The sequence below is a fragment of the Ochotona princeps genome, chromosome 5 (genome assembly GCF_030435755.1).
Source record: "Ochotona princeps isolate mOchPri1 chromosome 5, mOchPri1.hap1, whole genome shotgun sequence".
NCBI lineage: Eukaryota > Metazoa > Chordata > Mammalia > Lagomorpha > Ochotonidae > Ochotona > Ochotona princeps.
This window is the reverse complement of record NC_080836.1, coordinates 86419895-86438664: the sequence shown is the minus strand read 5'-3', so window position 1 is coordinate 86438664 and position 18770 is coordinate 86419895. Positions and strand designations below refer to the sequence as shown.

General features: G+C 36.9%; 1 protein-coding gene across 14 annotated transcripts in view; it reads left to right on the top strand.

The window, feature by feature from the left end:
* IKZF2 (IKAROS family zinc finger 2) overlaps positions 1 to 17524 on the top strand; it is a 164811-nt gene extending 147287 nt beyond the window's left edge. For 12 of the 14 annotated variants that reach the window (XM_058664964.1, XM_058664961.1, XM_058664959.1 and 9 more), the window contains 3 exons: positions 4763 to 4900; positions 10990 to 11133; positions 16642 to 17524. In XM_058664964.1, coding sequence (XP_058520947.1) covers positions 4763 to 4900; positions 10990 to 11133; positions 16642 to 17348 — 989 coding nt within the window. In that variant the 3' untranslated portion in view covers positions 17349 to 17524. The remainder of the gene's footprint in view (positions 1 to 4762; positions 4901 to 10989; positions 11134 to 16641) is intronic. The other 2 variants (XM_004576866.2, XM_058664960.1) reach the window with 1 other exon arrangement.
* Positions 17525 to 18770: the final 1246 nt, after the last annotated feature.

Sequence of the window (18770 nt, the reverse complement as noted above, 5' to 3'; positions counted from 1 at the left end):
TTGAGAAGGCCATTCTAAGAGTTAGGAAAGCAGAATTTTTTTTTCTATGAACAAGGCACTATACTAACCTCTTTGGCATGTTGTTTTATTTCATAAACAGATCATGATCTAACATAAAAATTAATGTTTAAATACCGTGTAAAAATCACAGTTAATACAGGAAGAATGTTAAAAGTGCCGAGGTTTGGGTATAGTCCAGTTACAGTTCTTCAAAGAGAAAGATCAGTTTTAGGTGAAACTGAGTTAAGGACGTTGGGAATGTAAGACAATGAAAGATTTCAAGTAGTAGAAATTGTGTGAAGCCATTCCAGAAACCAACAAGACTCAGAAGTACAAGTGCCAGGTAATTTTGGCTCCAGACTCAAGTAGAAAATGGAATATATGCCCCGGGGCCAGGTTGTATATGGTACTAAATGTCAGGGAGAGAGATTTGAACTTTGTGCAATAGAATTTAACAGTCATTGAAGCATGTTAAAGAGGGCAGTAAAATAATTACATATGGGGAAAGAAAAATCTACTTGACAACTCTGATACTAGCTCAGGTTAGTGATAATGAAGCCTTGAACTAAGATGGATGAAGGTTGTAGAGATGAAAAATGGGCAAATATTGAAAAAGTTGAGTATATGAAATTTAGCAAGTGTTTGGAAGTGATGTTAGAGGTAGGAGGTGACAAAAGTAGCTTTGTTGTGGATTTGGATTGTTAAAACAACGATAACTCTCCTAGCAAAAAAGGGTAGTCAAAGTGGAAGTTTTGTGAAGGATGATGATTCTGAGTAGCTTGAATGTCAGATTGGATTTCATGCGAATATCTGCGAGGCGGTACTCAGAAGGCAGATGTAGGTATAGATTTGAAGTATAATCCTCCAGTAAATATATGTTGAGTGTCTCCTGTATGTAGTAACTACCACAATACATAATATCAACTCAAAATTGAGTAAAGCAGGACCTCTGTGCTTCTGAAGCTTATCATTTGGATTTGGGAGAGAAATATGTATAAAATGGATAACTACAAGACCTTTGTCCTAAGGAAGGAAACAGCAGATGCTGTGAGAACACAGACTATGTGCACGTCTGAGATATAGTTATATGGAAGTGATTCACCAAGATCATAAAAGGAAGGTCTGAATGCCCAGAAGTTCACAAACCTGTGACATTATTCCTGGAATGATGTGAATTTTTCGTAAAAATGAGAACTTGGGAGAACAAAGGGGAGATACCGTTCTGTAAACACAATCTGGAGGAACACACGTATTGACAAGGCAGAAAAAGACTGAGAGAGCAGTGAAGGAAAGCACAGTTTCTGATCCCAGAAGATAAAGCAGAAAATTCAAAACACAAAACAGTTTGATAGTAACCAGGAGGTTAGGAAAGATTCAGAATTGCTGAAGAGTCCATTCAGCTTAGTGACTCAGACCATTGACATTTCAAACATAATAACTCAGTATTAGAATGAAAGAATTTTAGTTAATGAATCAAACAATAACAATTGTAAAAATAAATGGTCTATATATTATGTGTTGTTAACTTATATGCATTTCTAAAGACACATCATGAATAGTGAGTCAATTACATATTTCTATAAACTTGACTTTAAAAAAAATTTTGAGAGACAAAGACAGGAAGAGAGCCCCTTTTACTGAGCCACTCCCAAATGCCTAGATGAACCAGCAGAGTGCCAGGCTGAAGCTGAAAGTCAGGAACTCAGCCTGAGTCTCGCACTTGAATGGCAGGGACTCAACTCTTTTGGTCAGCACTTGCTGCCTCCCGAGTTAGGCATGTGTAGGAAGCCAAAATCAGAGCAGAGTTCAAACTAACACAGGCACTCCAATTTGTCGCAGGCATCCAGACTAACAGCTTACCTACCAAGCCACCCACAATTCCCCCAGTATGTTTTTAAGAAATAATATTAGGAATTGAGAGGAGACAGTCCATCAGCTGTTACACAGCTCCTGGATTTGACTAGAATTGATGCGATCCTTGCAAATCATCTTGACAAGAAATGTAAGGGCAAAATGTTACTTCGAAGAATCTAAGCACAGGAGACAAAGTAGGCAAAGATAACAGCAGTTCTCAGAAATTGCCTCTCCTTCAAAAGCTGCCCCATTATCTGATGTCTCTTCCTTCAGTTGTTGCCTAAAGCTTCCCACCTTAGACTTTTTTGTCCAAACTTTTCAAACTAGAGTAAGTTCCTCATGTTCTACTAGCACACACTAGTAGATTGTCCTACACACAATCTACTGTGTTGCTTGTGTATTTATGTTTGTCTTCCTTACCAGGCTGCAGGTGCAAATGAATAGGCACCATAGGGCTTTTTTTTTTCATTTTACATTACAGTTTTATAGCTGATAGCAATCTTCTAATAAGCATTTACTGAAGGAATAGTAAAGGAGGTTAAGGTGGGATAATCTGTAGTGAGGATCCAACATGACACTTAGGATGTGGGTCCCTGGAGCGGATATTTGGTGAAGAGACGAAAAAAAAAACTGTAGTTATGCTTTTAAAACAAGCACTCAAATCCCTGTTGGACTCTTTGGGAACCAGGATGGGATGAATGAAAAGGAAGGACTGATATTTTAAAATACACAGATGACACACTGGGAAGAAGCTGAATGAAAGCAGTAGAATAACAAGTTATAGTTTTTAAAGAATGAGTTACAGCAGTATACTGCCTGTTGCTCCTTATCAGGTAAATGAGTTTGTGGAGAATCATGAGCCAAGGTCAGTAGAATGGAACCACATATGAGTACTTTGAAGAGATATGCATTATGTATAGAAGTAACGGAAGGAAAATACTAGGTGTGTGCTCAGTAAGAGAGGCATAACCTACCATGTGATAGAACTAATACTAGGGAAGACTGACAGGTGAATAAAATATTTTACAGTGGGCAGTTAACTGAAATTTAATTGTTACATCAGTATTCATTGGTTAAAATTTGTTCAAGGTAAAATCATAATTTCTACAGAAATGATATAAAGGAACTCCAAAGTAAATAATGCAGTAGCAAACAAGGACTCCTTATTATGCAACCCACATGTTGTGGAATACAATTACATGTGTGTATATGTGTTTGTGTGATTTACAGTAAATTCTTATAAAATATGTTCTACTTTTTTAATATTATCACATAGTATTATAAATTGTGTACTGTATTCACAGCTACTTCCTAGAAATTCTGAGTCCTGAAGAAGAGATTACTTCGTTGGTATTCTTAAAAATAACTAGCATATTTTGGATAACTTTTAAGAATATTTATAAAAATTACTTATGGAATAAGTAATTTTAATTGACATGTGCCTTAATTGCAATCGAAAGTTTGTTTTGATTTTTATATTTAATCAATGAAACTTGGGCAACTATAAATACCTTGCCACTTACAGTTGCTCCTGTGACCAGTGTTGAACATGGGTCTGTTGTATAAGGTGATTGGAGTTAAAAGTGCCAGCTCTGGTTATGACAAAAGCTGTTTATCTTCTGGGTAAAAGGCAAAAGTCAGTGACACCAATGGGAACCATAGACGACACTGGCCTGAATTACACTGTGCTTTGCGACTAATGGCTTTGATACACACTGCCTGGTGATTCTTGTTTTATGTCCATTCCAGACCAAAGGTTGGGCAGGAATGCCTCACTTTGGGTAAAACCACTGCTTGCAAGGCCCACATGCCACGTCTTTGTCTCTGGAGTCCCTGCTCCTCCTGTTTGGCTCCATCTCCTTGCTGAGACTGTCCTGGGTGGCAGAGAGTGATGACCCAAGTGCTTAGGCCCTTGGCACCCAAATGGGAAAGCCAGATGAAGTTCTGGGCTCCTGGCTTTGGCCTGGTCCAGTGGTGGCATGTGGGAAGTGGCCAACAGATGGGCTGTCTCTGTTTCTCTTGCTCTTTCTTTAAAGTAGATGAAAATAAATCAGCGTTTGTTTAACGAAAAAATTAACTATGTCTGTGATTCTTACAAATATTCATACATTAAAACATACCTCTCCCCGACTTTTCTTTTTAATCCATTTTTAAAGGTTTGTTATGTGGGCATTGTAGTGTAGTAATAGACGGGCTAAAATAATGGCTCCTTGGTTATTGGGAATAATTTATTTCCTGAATGGGGGATGTTTGGGAATTATTGTCATTGTATAACTAAATATGGGTATGTTATGGCTTTAATAGTTATGATTAATAATCCTGCCTGAAAGCACCTGGTTTGTCAATTCTTGGGATTGTAACAGCAGCGCTACTGAGAGGGCATGTGTGGGTATCGGCCGCAAAGTTTTGCATGTGTGAATAGTTATTACCCAGGCGGAAAGTAAAGAGAAACTCATGGCTTTTATCTGTACTTTTTCTCACCACTTGAATTTTTTTAATCTTCTTGGTACATGTGAATAATCTTGTTTTTATTTAAAATGACATTTAGAGTTGTTGAAGTTTTTGTCTTCTATACTAAAATTCCTTGATCTCATAAAAAAAATTAAAAAACACCAAGATCTAGGATATTTGTGATTCATTTTTCAAATCAGTCAAAAACAGAGCTAACCATGTTACAGTAAACATGTTAGGAGTCGGGGCATGAGTCTGAATCAGGATTTCTCACATTTACAGAGGTACAGTCGGCCTTGCTTCTTGCTGTCTCAGAAAAGTCTTTTCTTTGTTTGCTTGATTTAGAACATGGTAGAGGAAGAGATTTGAATTTTAAAAGCCTGTAACTGCCTCCCCTCCACATTGTCAAAAGTTCTCTCTTAGCCGGCGGCACACTAACCAGGAGTTCTCTTTGCAGTGGGCAAACCTCACAAGTGCAACTACTGCGGCCGGAGCTACAAGCAGCGCAGTTCCCTGGAGGAGCACAAGGAGCGCTGCCACAACTATCTCCAGAACGTCAGCATGGAAGCTGCCGGGCAGGTCATGAGTCACCATGGTGGGTAGAAAGAGCATCCAGGACTTTTACTCCTTCCTATACTGCTTTTGTAGCTTCTTATGGGTTATCTAATTTCCCCTCCACCTCTGGATTTCAGATCGCATTCTTTTTTGCATGGCTTTTGCTTAAGCATTTGAATTAATTTTGAATTCAGGTAGTAACAGCAGCCAATCTTTAAGACACCAAAAGAAAACTGTTCTTCTCTTTTATTTCCTTAATAGTTGGACTTGATTCTGTAGCAAATTCTTGTAGAACCAGCTGTTGGAAAAGTTCTCTCCCTGTCACTCTGTCCTTCCAATACGTAAATAATTATATAAAATAAATGATACAGTTTTCACTTTTTAAATATTTGTTGTTGGAACCAGGTTCGGTTTCATGACTCTCTATTTTGGTCTAGGTCCAGCCCAGGTCATTGAAATCAATTGGGAAGTGAACTGGCGAAAGTGAGCTTGCCTGTTTTTCTGTTGCTCTCTCGCTGTCTCTGCTTCTCAGTTTAAAACAGAAGGAAAAAAAAAACCTGCATGGATAGGACAGAACACAGAGAACATAAATGCTAGGTAGAAAACACGAATAGGCTTAGAGGTGAAGAACATCAGGATTTCTTGATAAGACTGAAATAAATTATGATCCAAAGATGGAACATTTCGCGCTCATTTGGAATTAATGTAGCTGATGGAGAGACACATCAAAGCAAACAAAGTTGTGTCTTCTAAAGAAAAATGTCACCAGGATGGCATATGGAATTGGCTTCTACCTGGAGCAAGGAGTGGAATGTGAGGAGACTAGCAGTGATAATTACAAGGAAACAGTGGAAAGGAGGTAGAATAAAGCACAACTCTCGATCGGGTCTGAGGAATTGCATGACTTAAAGTTTTGGAAATGAAGATCAAAAGAAACTGGGCTTTGTGGCAGATTCTTATTTGAATGTAATCTTTATGCTCATTTTCCAAGTCTGTTCAGCTTAAAGAAAACATTTTAAAACCTAATTATGCAATTATGTTTTTCCTCCTTGCCTAAAGATTAAAATGAAAGTGTGAATCAGAATCAGCCAACTTTAAAGCAACACATTCTTATGGTTTAAATTATTCAGGAAAGGGTTATTCTTTATCAAACAAATGGAGGCATGATTGGGACCTTGCCAACCTTCCAGTAAGTTTTTGATTCATTTTCATTGGATGAACACACTGACTTCATTGTGTCATTCATTAAATCTCCATGGAATATAGCATCTGTCTTGGATCACAAAAGGCATTAGTCCAAAGTAGTCCAGATCACTAAGGTTATTTACCAACTGCTGGAAGAGATGACTAAGAAGTTCAAATATTGAACTCTGCATAATAAGCACCATCAGAACAGACTGGTTGTCCGCGAGGAGTTTCCAGCAAAAGTTAACTGGAGCAAAGTTTTTGACAGACAAAAACAGCACGCTATTATGGCGAGTCTTCAAAAAGTTTACTGAAATGCATATTATGAAAAAATTATGCATAGATTTTAGAAACTTGTGCACCAAAATAAACTTATATTTTAATTCTATTTTTTTTCATGAACTTTTGAAGAAATTGCTAGCTAAAACATGGACAGTTGAGGATAATAAAATAACCATTTAAACTTAAGGCCCAATTGTAAAGATAACAGAAATAAAATGGTGGTAATTCTGGAGAATTTACTCTGGTTAGAACATCGAGAGCCTGTTCTGTTAAGCAAGTATTTTTTTTTTAAGATTTATTTATTTTTATTTGAAAGTCAGATATACAGAGAGGAGGAGAGACAGAGAGGAAGATCTTCCATTCATTGATTTACTCCCCAAGTGGTCGCAAGGGCTGGGGTTGAGCCAATCCGAAGCCAAGAGTCAGGAGCTTCTTCCAGGTCTCCCACACAGGTGTAGGGTCCCAAGGCAGTTGTCCTCGACTGCTTTCCCAGGCCACAAGCAGGGAGCTGGATTGGAAACAGAGTGGCCAGAATTACAACTGACGCCCATATGGGATCCTGGCATGTTGTCTAGGCAAGGACTTTAACCACTAGGCTACCATGCCAGGCCCTAAGCAAATAATTTTGTACTCTGCCCCCAAAAGACAGGATTACATTTACGTTTTATTACAGGAAATGTGAGAAATAGATCAGAGAAGTCAAGAGACGGATCAGTTAGAGATTGTTACAGTGATCTTGGTGAACTTAGTAGCCTGGAATATTCAGAAAATTGAGGTAACTGGGAGCAGCTACTAATGTAAAATCTAAATCACAGTGATATTTCTGTGTTTGCCTGTATGGAGATGTGGAAGGGGAGGAGGAGATACAATCACTGGATCAAGGGAAGAAATCTAGGATTTGCTATAGTTCTCTGGCATGAACGATGAGATGAATTGTAGTGCCATTCACTGAAAAGGAATTAACAAAATAGGCAAAAATTTGTTGAGGAAAATGACTTTCAGTTTTGAACACATTATCTATTTGTGCCTATACATCAGCCAAGCAGAACTGTCTAGGAAGAAGTAGAATATACAAATCCCGAATTCTTTTGAGAGTTCTGGGATGCATTGTTAAATACATGATCCATTTTGTATTGTTCTAACAAAATCCCTGAGTCTGTTCACTTTGTAAGGAAATGAGGCTTATTTGGGCTTGTGATTTTGGAGATCAAGTAGCACAGCCTCTGGTGAAATCTTTGTGGCAGAAGCACATGTGAGTTAAGGAAGAAAGGAAATGTTACTTGGCAACAAAAGGAAGCAAGAGTGTAGGGAAAGGCCGGGTTTAATCTATTCTGGCTCGAAGGGATCTGATCCTGCAAGATTCACTAGACTGACATTAAGTCTTCCATGAGGGTTGTGACCCCAGTAACCAAATCCCACTAGGCCACACTTTTTCAAAATCACACTATCTTTCAATTCCCTTAAACGGGGGGCCAAGCTTGTAGCACATGGAACTTTGAGGGACAAATGAAATCTGACCAAGTATAGGAGCAAAATATAAGGGCAGGAATTGTAAGTATCAGTTCAAAGCAGTATAGAAATCCGAGCAAGGTTCAGCACACGAATTGAATGCTATCAAGAAAATAAAGTGTAAAGGTTTAGTGTGTGTGTGTGTGTAATTAAGATTTGGTAACTTGTAGAGAATTTGCGATTTCATATAAGATGTATTCTTTTTGCCTCTCTGACATGCCTTCCTCATTCCTCCATTTTCATTTTGAGGACTTCTTCCCATTGTACACACGTATGGAAGTTCCCTGACCTCGCCTGTCCAGAGGGCGATCTGGAGACCTACTCTATTCCCTTCATTGTTTCTTCTTGGTATTTGAATTTTACATGGATTTTTTGTTTTCATTTAACAAATATTATGTTACAAATGCTCTTAATGGTTCTGCCTTTATGATTTCCTAATATGATAATGATATAAAGCATGTATACATATATTTTTTGTCCTGGTTACAACTTCAAAAGTAAGATCAAGGAAGATATTTGCTTATGAAATTTGCCAAAAAAAGTGAAGCTATCATGTTGTTATAATTTTAGCATAGATAAATGGGTCATTAGATGATTAAAGCGGTATTGAAACATCTAAAAGAAATTTGTGTTTTCAACACTAGTATTTAGAAACAGTTTGGTAAGTTATACTCAAATCCATCAAAGGCTAAATAAATAAGTTACATAGTTGGAGAAAAAGAAAATCAGATCTTTTCCTAATAATAGAACCTACAGATAGACCAAACTAGTTATTCAAAGATAATGCTAAAATACATTTGCAAAATGTTGGATGGCATAGTGGTTAAGATCCCAGGGCTCAGAGGAAGTCTTCCTATTAATGACATTTTCTATTGGCTTTACATCAACCCTGGGATAGTCAATTAAAATTTCTGGGTCTTTGGTTCTCCATTTGTATTATAAAAATGGTATAGCACCTTATTTTGTGGGATAGTTCAAAAAGTTGAATAAAAATCGTCAGATGCATTACAACAGTACTTAGAATGTAGTTTGTGTCAGTAATTATTACCAGTATGGTAGAAACAAGGTTTTTGACATATAAAGGGTTATTGTAAAATACAAGTTAGGCAAAACCTCTGCCAACCCTATTGTTTTCAGTTCACATGAGCTTCATTGAACTTGGGACAGATCATCTGAATTGAGGTGGATGTGGCGTGAGACAGTTCCCACACCCAGGTTTCGTTTTGAGTTTCAAATGTGTGCAAATATGAAAATTCAGAGTGGTACTTAGAGTACAACTGCCAAGTTTTAGACTACTCATTTCAGAACTAATTAGCATATTCAATGGTGGGGGTAAATCCTGTTAGTTTTTTTTTTTTTAACAAAATTTAGAACTACTTTTTCTTTCCAATTTCTCATTTCAATCTTCAGCTTTTGCTAATGCATGGACTCTTTTTGTAATTGTTTTTAATGTAGTAAGTTTCAGTGACTCAGTCACACAAAACAAATATTTTTACAATAATCTACATCCCAGTATCCAGTTAGCTGTCACATCATTACTACCATTCTATTTTCCCGATCCTCTTACCTGAGTTCTATGGTCATCGTTCATTTGTTTTTAAGTTACCTACTTTGCTTTTTGAATCGCTTGCGGTAGTATTTCTAGTTGTTGTTAAAAAGAAGATGTAATGTTTTATGTGTCTTCAGACATACATTCCACACGTAAATGTATCTTGAATTATATCAGTGTAGACAATGAGCTAATTGTTCCTAAATTTCACCTTAGAATTTGTTTCTCTGTATTAATATCCAGAAGATGCAGAATCCATTGTTGTTCATAGACAGCGGGCCTCTTATTAAATTTAAATTGTATGTTAAATTTTTAACACTGATTCACCCCTTTAATCAGAACTTTAGATTTAATGTTGATTCCTTTAAATGTGTTCAAATTAGGAAATAATTTGCTGCTGTTTTTCATTTCTTCAGCATTAACAACTTATAGTCATCATTAAGTAGGTCACCTGAATTGTGTGCTTGATTTTCTTCACTTTCATCTCTTGCTTTACATTTTATCGTAACGTCTGCCAGCAAGTTCCCCCTCAATGAGGATGCATTATATTTCACACAGGACTATCTTAATAGAAATCAGTGGATTAGAATCGATCATTTTATGTCGCATGCTGAACAAGTAAAGATATCCAGGATCAAGTCTTTTGGTTTCCAAACAGTACTGGCACAAGTGCAACTGAAGAAAACAACAGCAATCAAGACTAATTAACTAGGGTATTTCTTGGGAACAAACATGGTTTCAGTTGACTGATATCTGAGATATTACCCTATCCTTAATTAAACATCCTTAGACAATATTGTCACACACACACACACACACACACACACACAAAACTTTCCTAAGTTATTTGTCTACACTATGAGTATCCGCTGCTAGTATCTAAAGGCTAACACATTACCCCGTAACTTAAACAAATGAGATTAGAAGAGCAGCATTGCGGAGTTTATGTCAGATGAATTAAGGAGGTTGTTTAGTCTAACAGTGTCTCAATTTAGAAACAGATTCTTGTATTCCCCTCTGTTTTAAAAATAAATTACAATCACAAAGCTGCCACAGTTTACTATGCACAGACATGTTCAGAATTGGATCTTCCCATGAAGGCTGTTTTGCGCAGGTATTTAAGCGACTGCCAATAGAACTAACAACTCATCAAATAGAAAAATCTGCTGCCGAAAAATGTATGAGCGGAAAACAAAGTGCTTAAATATTGCGCTGATATTCTGTGTGTTTAAGCTTTTCTCCAAAACAAGTTTACTTATTTTAGAAAAACTGAACTCCAAAAGTTTTGGAAATAAGAAAGTCTTGCTTTTATTGATTTTAACCAATGTTAACACTTTCAGGGGAATAAGAAGAGAATGTAGTTGAACATGTTGCCACCAAAATTGGCAACAGTTGATGTCATTGATCTGAGAGAGATTCTGGCAAAAACAAATCTTGTATGTGTAGAACTAGATGATACTTTCACACTAGAAGCTACTCCTTATACTTGGTTTTATACAAGCATTAAGGCTTCTTAACCTGTAGTTAGATGGCAAATCCAGCTTCATATCTTTCCAAATGTTGAAGACATTAACAGAATGCATTTTTTATGTGATTTTATATAGTACCTCCTATGGAAGATTGTAAGGAACAGGAGCCTATTATGGACAACAATATTTCTCTGGTGCCTTTTGAGAGACCTGCTGTCATTGAGAAGCTCACAGGGAATATGGGAAAACGTAAAAGCTCCACTCCACAAAAGTTTGTGGGTAAGCGTGAGAATTGGTTTGTTTCTTTACAAGGTGGTTTTACTCGGATAGCTTAAGTTCCCATGTATAGAAATATAAATGTTGTATTTTAGTTCAGAGGATAAATATTCATCTTGTATACACACACACACACACACACACACACACACACAGGCATAAAGCATGTCTTTAGAAATGAAGACTGATACCAGTTAAGTCACCATCTTAAAATGTGATACTATACAAAATGAAATAGCATGGAAAAGCTAAAATGCAGTTTATGTTTAAAATAATAATACATAGGGGAAAGGGCCAATTGTACTGGTCAATTTTGATCTACTTTAGAATTTGCGTTAGTGCTAAGTTTTTAGCTGTTTTCTTTACATGATGCTCTTTTAGTATTTAAACTGAAAAGAATTTTAATTCTCTATTTAAAAACTAAAATCTTACATTCTAGGTATTTCATAGTTGAGACTTTATGTTTTGATCTTTGTTTTTTCATCCATTCTATGATTTTTAACTTAAAAGATTAAATATCATATGTTTAGCTTTTCCCTTTTCACTTCCAAATCCTAAAAGACCCTTTGTTGGATCATTGTTGGAACATGTACTTTAAGTCATGGAGCCTTATTAAGAATATAAATAGCATGTTTTTAAAAAATATATATGAATAATAAATATTCATCAGAAAAATGGGTATAGAATTGTCATACATTACATATGTAACATTAGTTCTTACATACTTAATGTATGATAAAAATGTTTCAGGTAAAAATTATACAAACATCACCACATATCAGTATTAGACAATGTTATGGGATATATTGATTAGGAGAAAATATTTGCTTGGGCTATTTTAGGGTTAAAAAAGTAATAATGCTACTAACCGCTCCCCCCCCCCAAAAAAAAGAAAACAGTTAGAGAAGACGTACTTTCAATCTAAATTCGACGACTAACATCATGAAAATATCATTGGAGGAATTATTGAGAACTCAATGAAAGAAGACTGAAGGTACTCTAATGTTCACCGTCTGTACAAAGGCCATCCAAGGACCCAATGTGAGGCCTCACAACCTGCCTCCAACACTAGCAAGTTTTCCTTAATGTCCCTCTTTCTTCCTTTTTGTAACTATGAGAAAAAGAATAATTTTTAAAGTTGACTAAATTAAGATATTAATTGTATAAATCTATATAAATGTATATAATCTGCTCTTTTTTCACATTGCCTGTGATTTATAGAAGCTAATTTCCATTCAGTATCCTTTCATTCCCTAGAAAACAGGGACAAAGTGTTAGAAAGTTACATTACAGTTCTAAAATAGTGACTTTTTATAAGAATTTTAGAGAATTTTCTCATTTATTTGGAGTTCATTCTAGTAATCTATAGCCATGACTGCTGTAACTGTTTCCATAATTGTTTTCAAAGCCGAATTCGTCACTCCTCACTCACCATACATTTCTTTTCACATGTCCCTTGGTTAAATACTGCTGTTATTTGACATTATCAATCCCCAGACTCTTGAGCCCTGAAATTCCTACACATAAATCTCTCTCTTTCTCCAGCTTAAATTTCATGGCTCATCCCTTCTCTCTCATCAGAAAAATTGAGAGGTTTCCCCTCCTCTATGTTTTTATCTCAGTTCTAATCCATAACCCTGTGAGTTGCTCTAACTTCAAACAATTACTGGACTCAAATATTATGTGATCCATCCGCACTAGATGGTAGCACCCTTTTAATCCATCTCTGAAGAATCTTCTCTGTTCATCTCCACCATTGCATTTCAGCCCTTCTCCACTTTGTACAAACGTGGTATTTCAGTCTTTGATGATTTCTTATCTAGTCACAGAACACAAAGTGAAATCATTTCATTGGAGTGTGTTGAATAGAGTGTGTTCATCCACACTAGTAACTTTCTTCTGGTTTTCTTATTTCTACAACAGAGTATCCATTTATTGATTAAAGTTTAATTCTTCTGTTTTTTGCCTGAAAGTTCCCTATCCTAGTCTGTTTTTCCCCTTCTTTACTTGTATTTTTAGCTTTATCCTTTTATTTCCTTTTATTTTCATCTTCTTATTGACACTGAATTTGATAAATCCACAGAATTTTAAAAATAATAAATTCCCTAAAGCCCTGCCCTCTTTCTAGCTACTATTACAGCTTCCATCATTCTCAACATTAAGATTGTTGGAAGAATTATCTGGCCTTGCTTTACATGATTGGTTTTAATGCATTTACCAGTCTGTGCAACCTAATCCCGCCACCCGCATGCACCATGGAAACTGTGCTCCTGGGATCACTACTAGCTTCTGTAGTGTCAAGGCCAAAAGCCAATGGGTCTCTTTTTCCATATATTTCACGCAACTCCTAAAGTGCGTCTGTCTGTACTGAATGGTCACCTTCCTTTTGAAGCACACTCCTCTTTCCCTGGTTTGTGTGTCACTGACACCTCTTGCATTTCTCCCAGCTTTTCTGACTGCTCATCAGTCTTGCTGCTGTCCTTACTCCTAACAACCATGCAGATGCAGAACAGTATTAATGGAGGCCCCATGTATACGTTAAATATTTTATTGCTATAAATCAAGATGGAAGATGTATGTTCTACCTTCCTATCTTGAGGACTAAGTTCAAATAAATATAGAATTCTCAAATTCCTTGTGGTTCTTATAGCAGACCTTGACTTACAGACAGGCTTTTCTTAGGCCCACTTCCCATTTGCTTTCATTACAGGAGGGGCTTCACACTTGCACAGGACTGCAGTTCGGGTTCATATTAGGTTGTGTCACAAAGAGTACTATGTTGCCTGCACTCGAGGCCTAGCATGTGTTTCTCAGTGGAACAGACTATGCCAACCCTGCTGTGAGGCTTAGAGCCATCTGGAGAAGGATTCCAGGCAACTCAGAACCCAGAGTGTAGTCAGGGAATGAGCTCTAGATCATCACTCTAGATCCCTTGGCCCTACCAACTACTTATTTCATGAAGAACAAGGCCCAGGGTTTTCAAAACATGGTGCTTAGTACAAGCATCCTGTTTGCTCTGCTGTGTGGGCAAGCAGAAGAAATGTTTTCCATATTCTATTTTTGACCCTCTCATCTTCATATTTTACCCATGCCTGGGTTATATTGAAGTCTTTACTGGACATGACAGTTACTCATTGAGTTTATCAAGTTTTCTATCTCATCGTCATCCACTAAGTTTCCTAGAGCAGAAACCTGGTCTTTTGATTCTTTCTCTTTCTCATCTCTGTATCTAGATAATCAGCAAGCTCTAGCAACTAAATGGTCTAAGTTTCTTTGCATTCATCAACTTTTCTCCATTTCCACTCCACTATAGTAGTTTAGGCTGCCATGACCTCTACAGCAGTGACTTTCTAAATCCTATTGCAAAAGAGTATCAGGTTCCTTCCATATCTAATTCTTCCAACTTTGTTACTCTCAGGATAAAACTTCTAAGCTGCAAAATGGAAATTTTGGGGGTGAGGATTGACACTATGGTATAGCACATTAACCCACCACTTGTTTCGCTTGCATCCCATTTTGACACTAGTTAGATTCACAATTGCTCCACTTCTGATCAAACTCCTTGTTAATGTGCCTGTTGAAGCACTGGATGATGGCCCAGATGTCTGCACCCACATCTTAGACCTGGATGAAGCTCCTGGCTTCAGCAGCAGCTCAGCACTGGCCAGGGTGACCATCTGAGAAATGAACTGGTCCATGGAAGTACTTGCACACATTCCCCCACCCTTTCTCTCACTTTCTCGTTATTCTTCCCTCCCTCCATCCCTGCCTTCTTCCCTCTCTTTCCTTCCCTCCTTCCCTCTCTAGTCTTTCTCTCTCTGTAACTCTAGTTTTCGAATCAAATAAATCTTTTTGTTGTTGTTGGTTTTAAAGAAACTGTTGCCCAAAGTCTTGCTCCATGTCATTGGACTCCTCCTTTTTGTGTTTATTCTAACCTGCATGCAGATATAATTAATCCCTCATTCATATATCATACTATTTGCCTCCATATCTTCCTCCCTGCTGCTCCAACTGCATATTTCTTTACTTGACTAATATTTACCTAAAGAATCTTTGTTTACTCTCCTAATATAAGGAAACATTCCTTTATATAAGCCCACAGCATATTTAGCCCCGCATTATAAATAATTCTTAAATTGCTGTCATTTTTACTAAACTATTGTAAGCTTTTGGAGTGTGTATATATAGACATCTATCTATCTATCTATATATATGTATTTATTTATTTAATTTAACTTTGGAACTCTTGACTTTGCAGTATTTCAGATTTTATGCCATGAGATAATTTCTTGCTGTTAACTTTCCTCGGTTCTCATTACTCTAAGCATTACCCCAATCTCTCACATTAAGACCAAACCCACCGCAGTATGCATTTCACCAACAACATACTGAACATTTAAAACAAGTCCACAGGTTTCAACAAGTTTATGGAAAATAGAATTTTAAGTAATTTAGTTGCCAAAAGATTGACATCCATCCATTTTTTTTTTATTCTTAGTACACACTTTCCATGAATTTTTTGAAGTGTTCTCACAGTTTTAGGAAGCATTTATCTAAAAGATTCTAACAAGGCAAATAATTGGAGAACACACCAGTTTGGTGGCAGAATTTTTTAAAGAGAAAGTATTTTGTCCACATTTGACTGTTTTTGAAAAAATACTAAAATAGCTTCCTATTTTAAGCACTAAAACTGTTGTAGTTAATATTCTTGAATTATGTGAAAAAATTACACATTAAAGAAAATATTAAAGGACAAACCACAAACATAATCCATTTAAGAAAAATATAGAAAACTAACCCTACCAGTGTAATTATGTATGTCTGAAAAAGAAAGAAATGGTAAAAATGAATAAGAAGCAAAAAATTGAAGTATAAGACAAAGTTTCTGAAAAGTTCTTTTGGAAATGACTACAAATCTTATTTTTAAATAGTCTTTGGTTTCATTAATTTTATCAGGTGGTAAAAGTATTAAAATTATTTTAATACTTTTAAAATTTACCCAGAAGAATATATACATATACATACATGTATGTGTGTGTATATATATATTGTTTTCCATGATTTTCTTCTTAAATAGAAGCTAAATTGATCGAATTAACCATACAACATGTAAAGGGAGAAAAGTTATAATCAGACCCGGTGTAGTTTTATTTTTGTAATTTGGTCACTGTGACTGGTGAATGACAAGAACATAGTTTTACCTGTTTTCATCAGTAACAAGTGGCTTATGAACGTTCCTTTCCTAATCCTTTCATGTACAATACTAATATACGGGAAATCTTGGTGGGGAGGAGGGGAAGGGGAAAAAGGAAATCCCAGTAGCTATGAAACTGTAAATTAACATAAAGATTAGCTGAGTTTCAGCTGAAATAATCCTAATATTTTATCTGAAGACTAGATATGTTGTATTATAGAAAATCGAGTTGATTACCTTTGCAAACTCATCCTAAGCTAATCACCAATTTTGTTGTTTCCCCCTTTCCCCCTCCTTCTTTCTCCCTCTCTGTTTAGGGGAAAAGCTCATGCGATTCGGCTACCCAGATATTCACTTTGATATGAACTTAGCGTACGAGAAGGAGGCTGAGCTGATGCAGTCTCATATGATGGACCAAGCCATCAACAATGCAATCACCTACCTTGGAGCTGAGGCCCTTCACCCTCTGATGCAGCACCCGCCAAGCACAATCGCTGAGGTGGCCCCAGTTATAAGCTCAGCTTATTCTCAGGTCTATCATCCAAATAGGATAGAAAGACCCATTAGCAGGGAAACGTCTGATAGTCATGAAAACAACATGGATGGTCCGATCTCGCTCATCAGACCAAAGAGTCGACCCCAGGAAAGAGAGGCCTCTCCCAGCAATAGCTGCTTGGATTCTACTGACTCCGAAAGCAGCCATGATGACCACCAGTCCTACCAAGGAAACCCTGCCTTAAATCCCAAGCGGAAACAAAGCCCAGCTTACATGAAGGAGGATGTCAAGGCTCCTAAGGGCGCTCTGAAGGACATCTACAAGGTCTTCAATGGAGAAGGAGAACAGATTAGGGCTTTCAAGTGTGAGCACTGCCGAGTCCTTTTCCTAGACCACGTCATGTACACCATTCATATGGGTTGCCATGGCTACCGGGACCCACTGGAATGTAACATCTGTGGCTATAGAAGCCAGGACCGTTATGAGTTTTCATCACACATTGTTCGAGGGGAGCACACATTCCACTAGGCCTTTTCATTCCAAAGGGACCCCCATGAAAAACTGCTCATGAAGAAATACTGCACTTACAATCTCACCTCCCCTCAGATGTTGACAAACCCCTTTTTTAAAAAAAAATTACTGTCAATAATTATTTTGTGGACGCAGTGTCATTTGCTCTGCCTGATTAAAGTAAGGAAGAAACAGAAGAGAGAAAGAATGGGGATATTTTTTCTTGATAACTTAAAGCAGTTCTCTTCTGCCACACTTAGATGCAAGGCATATCGTGCTCTGAAGCAAATCACTTGATTCATGTAGATGCACCTAAGGGATTCTTGTTCACCACTGGCATCGAGTTGTGATTAGAGGCAAAGGAAAGTTTAGAATTTTCTGAATAGAACTTTGGCAGTTTAAAATGCTATAAGTAATTGTACTACTTGAAGAAGAATCTGTTGCAAAATGTAAGCCGATATTTTTGTTCTTTAAAAATCGTGGAACAAGACACATTTACTGTTATTTTTCAGTAATATCTCCTAGAATGGATTGAGTTGTTGTGGGTTCTGTGTTTACTTGCCCTATGGAACTTCTAATTCAGTATGTTTTACACTGTACCATACAGCAAAACTTTGCAACTACAGGTAGTTAAGGACCACCTACAACATATCTGAGGTCCTGTGATCTTATTTTTCTAAACTTAAGCACTGTTTTTTCCATAGTTTTGATGACTGGCATTTTATAGACACCCTGGCAGCCTTACTTTTAACACCTTTAACAAATAGTATTTTTATGTAGTTTTCAGAATAACACATGGTCTAAGAGTGACTAAGAGACAGTAATTTCCAGAAGGGACTCTACCTTTCATAAATTATTTAGAAACTTAAAAACTTGCAATGTGATGGCAGCACAGTATATGTGCGTTCTTTAAGTGTGCTTACAGTTGTCACTTTATCAACATTTAATCAGTGTTAACCAGTCAGCAGAAAAATGTAATTAGGTTAACAGTAGGGGTTGTGGGGGAGAAACCCACTGAGAAATTCTTTTTCCGATATTTTTTCTTTTCACTGTTTTTTTTTTCTAAGCTGTGACCACCCAGTGTTCTCTCCATAGTTCATTCATCCTTTATTCTTGGAGTACAAGATCTTAAAAATCTTGCTGTAGGCTCTTTCTTTCCAAATCTCCTCGGAGCAATTGCTAATTTGACCTGAATGTGGTGACTTGAACCCTGTAAGGTCGTTGAGCTAGAGCTATTTATTCTAGTATTTTCTTCAATAGTAATATTTGCTACTTTTGCTGCAAAAGAAAGGGAACTTTCTTTGTAACCTGTACAGTGGAATAGAGATCAGACACACAACAGGGATCTTTTGTCTTTCATCAAGTCTAGAATGTGGCAGAACTCCCAAACAAAGGTCTTGTTTTTCTGTTTCAGAAATACTCAGCTGTATAAGTCCTTGT